This window comes from Loxodonta africana, chromosome 7, assembly GCF_030014295.1.
Source record: "Loxodonta africana isolate mLoxAfr1 chromosome 7, mLoxAfr1.hap2, whole genome shotgun sequence".
Classification (NCBI taxonomy): domain Eukaryota; kingdom Metazoa; phylum Chordata; class Mammalia; order Proboscidea; family Elephantidae; genus Loxodonta; species Loxodonta africana.
Window position 1 is genome coordinate 68,205,353 of NC_087348.1, and position 6,117 is coordinate 68,211,469.

General features: G+C 55.6%; 1 protein-coding gene across 1 annotated transcript; it reads right to left on the bottom strand.

The window, feature by feature from the left end:
* Positions 1-847: 847 nt before the first annotated feature.
* LOC100672909 (calcitonin-like) lies at positions 848-3,975 on the bottom strand. The gene is made up of 4 exons (XM_010592211.2): positions 3,860-3,975; positions 2,712-2,806; positions 2,317-2,448; positions 848-1,376 (listed from the first exon to the last, which is right to left on the bottom strand). The coding sequence occupies exons 2-4, from the start codon at positions 2,795-2,797 to the stop codon at positions 1,220-1,222; spliced, it is 375 nt and encodes a 124-aa protein (XP_010590513.1). The 5' UTR covers positions 2,798-2,806; positions 3,860-3,975; the 3' UTR covers positions 848-1,219.
* Between the last annotated feature and the right edge of the window lie 2,142 nt (positions 3,976-6,117).

Genomic DNA, 6,117 nt, shown 5'->3' on the forward strand with positions numbered 1-6,117 from the left:
TTCCCCTCCCTTCCCCCAGAATAGAAGGGCAGTCACCTTTTTCCATGAGTCCTTCAGCTGCTCAAGCCTGAAGGTCCCTGCGGCGCCGGCCGAAGGCCTTGGAGCCGACATCAGTGGGCACAAAGTTGCTCTTCACCATGCCCCCTGATCTGCTCAGCAAGCCTGCCAGCCGATGGGTCACACAGGTGGCAGTGTTGCAGGCTCTCTTCTGGGCAGTGATGCTGATTTGCAAGTAGAGAAAGAAGGGAAGGCCTGTCAAGTGAGAGGCTGGTGGGGAGGAGCCTGCCCCATGGGATCAACATAAAGAAAATACAGCTCTTTGACATACCACTTAACAGTAAGTGTTTCTCCTAAATGCACTTATCAAAACTGTTAGGGGAAATTGCCCGGCAGGCTTTGCTAGGCACCCTTCCCAAAGGCTGTGGCAGAAAACCCAATTCCTAGCCATGGGCACATGCTGAAACCCTGTGGTCCCTCCCCTGGCCTCACACTTGCCAGAATGGAAATGTCCCTTACACACAGTCCCTTTGGGACCAGGAAGGAGTGGTCAGCAAAGGCCCGGCCTCACCCCAAAACACACAGAGAGTATATAGAGGCCATGACCCAGCCACAATCACTAACAAAACTTCGAAGGGAAGTGAAAATTCCCTAAAGTCTTACCCGGAGGAAGCTTAGAGAGCAGGGTTTGCAGCATCCTCTCCCAGAGGTGCTTGTCTGCTCTTAAGCATACCATTCTCAACTCTTGAGCTGTTTCATAGGGACCACCCACCAAGCCGTGGGCCCAGCTATCTTATTCTAAGCATAGGCCCTGGGCACCCCAAGTCTTGAACGTAGGCCAAAGCAATGACCAACACAGCATAGGTCCTTTTTGAAAAATATGTTTATTTGCCACATGAGACATGAGGGAGGTGCTCGTTTTAGTACATTCAGAAGCAGGAGATAGAGGGCTATGCCACAAAATCTTCTAGGGTCTCAAGAAACTACCCTCATTCTCTTTGATCTTTAACCAGGTCCATAAGCCCTGCTCTTTCTCCTTCCATCCTGAGGTCCCCAACATTCTCTGTCATAAGTAAAACTACCAATATTAGTTTGAATTGCAGTTAGAGAGGGATACACATGCAACAAATTCATAAGAGGAAGCAAGAAAGGAAATCAGGAAGGAGTGGGAGAAATTCAGTTGGCATCCTGGGACACCCCAAAGCAGGAGGAGCTGTCGCTTTCAAAGTCGACGGCCATGTCTGCCTCTTGTCTTGCCATGTGCTCCAGACCCGAAGTTGTAGCCAGAAAATGTATGGAACTTGTTCAGGTCCTGCGAGTAGGCGCCCAGCATGCAGGTACTCAGACTACTGCACCGCTTAGTTCTGAAGCTGTCCAGGCTGCAGGGAAAAGACATGCCAGACAGTACCATGCACCAGGCTCTGCCCCCGTGGGGAGTCACACAGGTTAGACCAGGGAAGAGGACCTCAAGCAGGGGTAGGAGGGGCAGGCAGAGGTGGGCAGCTCACACATCCTCCCTTGGGAGACTGAGGTAGACGGGGCCAGGGCAGTGTGGAGAAGGGCTGGGGTGGGGCAGGGGTGATCTTTCCCCAGGTTCCACATGCTGCTCAGTCCTTCATGCTCTGCAGAGGGGGTTCTCAGGATAGATGAAGGTGCAATGCATGTCTCTTCAGGGCAGTTCTGAGGGCAGGTCAGGGAGTGGTCTCTGCTCCAAGCTCAGGGTGTACTGGAGGTGGGGTGGGGAAGGGTGCTCTCTCTGGCCTGGTGACAACATGCATATCTCCAGAGATGCTCCACAGAGAGCAGGTGGGTCCTTCATTTCTAATGACCCCAGACCTACCTCAGACACTGCTCTATGTGGCCCTACCCTCTGCAAGGCCTTGCCTTCACCTTGCAAATGTGTAGTGAAGGCTCCTTGCAAGTATGAAAGAACAATATGCAGGTTAACCAAGTGGGGCCAATTTTCTAAAAGCTCCTGAGATGCACAGGGCTTCACACTTACCAGTTCTAACTCATCCAATTCTGGGAGGTCTTCTCAACAAGCCAGACCAATTCCCAGAGTCAGTGATCCCACACTTTCCCAATTCATTTCCTGACAGACTTTGAAAGTAGAACTTTTAATGTAGTCTAACCACAGTCCCTCCAGCTGCAGCTGGACTTTTGTCTTCAGTGGAGCCCAAGAACAGCTGGGCCTGGTGAACTCCTGCAGGGGTCCTGGCCAGGTGTGTTCTCTGCTACCTCTTGGGATACGTCTTTACGCGTATATGGGGGGAGGGGAGGGGGGAAGGACCCTGTGCTGGGCAGGGTTTGGAGCCTTACCTGGAATCCTCAGTCTCATGTGCCAGCTCCCTGGTCTTCAGCTGCACAAAGTCCTTCACCAGTGTAGCCAGCAGGAGGCGTGCTTCCTCCTCATTGAGTACAGTTGAATCCGAGCTGCTCTCTAAGGCAGACCTGGTGAAAGGAAGAAAACCCAACGCAGGTGATGAGACCCCCTGCCCGCCCCCTTCTCTGGATAAGCAACCAGACTTCATGGTCTCTCCCATTTCCTCTTAAGGATGTTGCTGCCTTGACTTCCAGGTGGACGGGGCCTGAGGCCAATGTCCATAGCAGGACATTGATTCACCAGGAGCCAAGTGCCAGTGTGACCTCAGAGTGGAACTGTCTAATCCCAGGTGCAGTGGGAGGGAAGTGTGTTCCTGGGAGGGTTGTCTCACCTGAAGGGCGCTGCCTGGAGGCTGCCCACTTGCCACAGGACCAAGATGCCAACAGCCAGGAAGGGGGAGAGCTTCCAGAAACCCATGGCGCCTCTCTGTAAAAGATAGAATGACATTACCACTGCACTCAGACCAAGCACTGCCTGTGAGCCGGCAGACCTAGGTTTCAGTCCTGCCTCGGCAACAACTGCCACCTGACCTCAGGCAGGTTACTTCACCTTCTCACCCCTCTGTTCATTTGCGAAATGGACTGTTGAGGCACTCTAAAGACACATTGAGTGAATGGCTTGGTGAAGGAGAAACAGCTGTGCTGGCAAAGGAGGGAGGGAGGGCTATTCTGGTTCTGCTCTGTGAAAGACCAGGAAGAAAGCCACACACAAGCGCATGTACTCTCCACCTTTTGCCTTGATCTATGCAGAGACCAACGGCAGATTGATCCTGCTGCACACTCGCTCCTGTCTTCTCAGGGACAGAAAAATTTAGCACCCTTTCCCCTCTGCTGGGCTTCGAGCCAACGCATGGGAAGTGAAGGCTAAAAGGGTAAATTGGAAAGCAGCGCTAATCTCTCGGTCTGCGGGTTTGGACCTGCGGAAAGTTTAAGTTAACGTGCTGGCGCTCTGCTCGAGCGCGCATTAGCAGCAGGTGCTGCTGGACGCCCGCATCTCGAGGCGAGCTCACCACCCCGGTCTGCGGACGACACTGCCCCAGGTCCGGGTCCGATGTCCTAGGAAAGCCCGCGGGCCGGAGGTGCCTCTGAGGCAAGCTCAGGGCTCCGCCGTCCCGGGAACCAAAAATGATCTCTGAGGATGCAGATGACGCAGGATGCTTCTTGGCCAAAGTCGGGCAGGATCCTGCGCGCCGACGGGCTCCAACGCAGCCTTCCTGGGGTTGCGGAACTTCCAGCGCGCAGGCAGGGGAGTCCTGGAGATGCTCGGGGTTCACTGGTGCTCGTTAGGAGAAAATGAGAGAGACAACCCCAACCGCCCGCCTTTTCCCGAGCCCCGCAGAGAGGGTGGCTAGGACCATTCGGCTGCAGGTCAGCCCGAGATGGCAGCGGAGAGGCAAAGGAGAAACAGGCAGACAGACCAAACTGGATGCGGGAATGGAGAGGCAGGTTATTCGAGTGAGCGGAGTGGGAAGTTCCTTACCTGGCGAGCCGCGGTTCGAGGAAGAGCGAGGGACCGGTCCACCTGGGATGGGCGCAGAGCCTGCTGTGGATGCCTACCGGGGAGAGCCCCCCGGTTCTTATTCCAATGGTAGCGGGAGGGGGGCTGCCCACAAGCCCACGCATCTAATCCAAAGTGGCCGGGACCAGCCAATCAGAGGACCGACCGAGCGCCAATTGCGTCATTGCTGCCGCTTCCTGCACCCGCTCACCAGGGAGGGGACCACAGGCCCCCGCTTTCGTTTGCACTGAGGTCATTACTTGAGGAGGCGGACAGGTTGGGGGCTGGAGGGAGCGAAGAGCCTTAGGTGTCCAGGAAGTGGGGGCAAGTTGGGAAAAGTTTGGCGTCACCAGCCTCCGAGGCCACAGTTTCTCTTGTCTCCTTGACGCCTCAATTCCAACTTCGCACTCCCTTCTGGCCACCCCAGTGCCGAACCCGGGCCAAACAGCCTGGAGACCCAGGGAGGTTGTGCAGTAGTCCTGGGTTGTAAAGGAATCGAAGCTGAAATAGCCCACGGCGGGGGGACGAGGGCTGAAAATTAGTCTCTTTGGACCACCTAGGATGCTCCTGAGATCCCTAGCCCACAGCACCCTGGTGTCTCTTTGGACCACCTAGGATGCTCCTGAGATCCCTAGCCCACAGCACCCTGGCGCACACCGGCCTCTGAGGAGGTCGTTTTGCTTCGGGTCTGGCAGTCCAGCAGTTTCCAACACAAGTCTCTGGGACTGGTAGAAACGGGGGAGAGGGCTGGGGAGGGGGCTGCCCTGGCACTTCCTGCACAGAGGGTGCGGCATCCCGCACCCTAGTCTCCGACCCTTGACTGCAGCACCAGAGTTGGTTTACACAGCTGCCCTAGAACTCTAGCTGCCTGTTTGCCAAGCTGCCTAGCTGGGACAGCCTGAGGCCGGGTGTCTCTCTCTTTCCGAACACCCGCCCTACTCCCCTGAAGCGCGGGAGCTTTGAGCGCGCACGGGGGTCCAGCGCCCACCCGCAGAGGGGAGCGGGTGCTGCAGACCTAAGGGGCATCCTGCGCGGCTTCAGACGCGTTGGCTTCCTAGGTACAGACCGGTGGGTGCACGCACTCACACCTCCATCCCGCGGGGCGGCAGTCTCGTACTCGCATACCTGAAGCCCCCGCTACACTGACTTTCGCACACACATAGACACTGCGGCAGAGAACCAGCGCTAGAGAAATCGTAGGCGCCCTTACCAGCCACTGCCAGGGGTGGATTATCCAATAGGCAAGGTAAGCACGGTATTTACCTTGTTTGCCAGATCATCTCTAGTGAACAACTTCACATTGTTTCACCTCATCAAAGATTCTGCTTATAGGTATGGCTTATAGGTATGGCTAGCACCTGTTTCTTTCCCAACCCCACAGCACCTTCCTACAGAATCAAAGCCTCTTTTCAAATTTACAATCCCTGACGGGGGCCGATGACTCAGTAAACAAGGTAAGCACGGGTTTATTTGTGCTTACTTACTAATCTGTAGTGAACAGTTTCACGTAGGTTTCACCACATCAGACTGTTCACTGCAGATGGTCTGGTAAGCAAGGTTAAACACCGTGCTTACCTTGCCTATTGGGTAATCCGCTCCTGACATTGGCAAAAAAGGCTCTCCCACAGGAACCCAAATCATCCACGCCCATACCCAAGAGCAACCCCGCGTGTTTCCGCTCCCGAGGACAGGCACCCTTTACACATACACAGGGGCACACACCCTGGCGCCAACTCGCAGACAGCGTACGCTCGCGCAAACACACACACATATCCACGCTCACTGGCACAGCTTCTCCCTTTTTTCCTAACGAAAGCAGTGTTCTAACAGTAGGTGCTGCAGACGCCCGCAGCTACCCCGACGTGGAGAGAACACGCGAACCCTGGCCAAAAGGGCGCAGAATACGCCGAGGGTAGGAGCAGGTGGGGAGAAAGAGAGGGAGCGCCGCCCACCCCAGATCCTACAGGCTCGCTTTGCGGGGTTTGTCCTCTGCAGCTGCGCCCCCGACTGCGTTCCCCGAGCCTCCGGGAGCGCACTCTAGAAGTCTCTCTTGGCGACGCAGGGGAGGGGCCGAAACCAGAGGTCTCTGGGGATCCCCGAGGCTGGTACCCACTGATTCTTCGAGACAGAAAAGAATTTAGGGAATGGCTGTCTTGGCCCTACGGTTTTTATTCTCTGTAGCAGTACCCTGGAAACCATTAGACCCAGAATCTGCTACGGGGCCAGAGGGTGGGATGGCT

Bases quoted from the DNA above. Each gene is read 5' to 3' on its own strand.
- LOC100672909 (XM_010592211.2), bottom strand. From the start codon at position 2,797: ATGGGTTTCTGGAAGCTCTCCCCCTTCCTGGCTGTTGGCATCTTGGTC. The intron at 2,449-2,711 runs GTGAGACAACCC...TCCTTTCACCAG, and splicing joins CTCCAGGCAGCGCCCTTCAG to GTCTGCCTTAGAGAGCAGCT. The intron at 1,377-2,316 runs GTAAGGCTCCAA...TTTTCCCTGCAG, and splicing joins CATGAGACTGAGGATTCCAG to CCTGGACAGCTTCAGAACTA.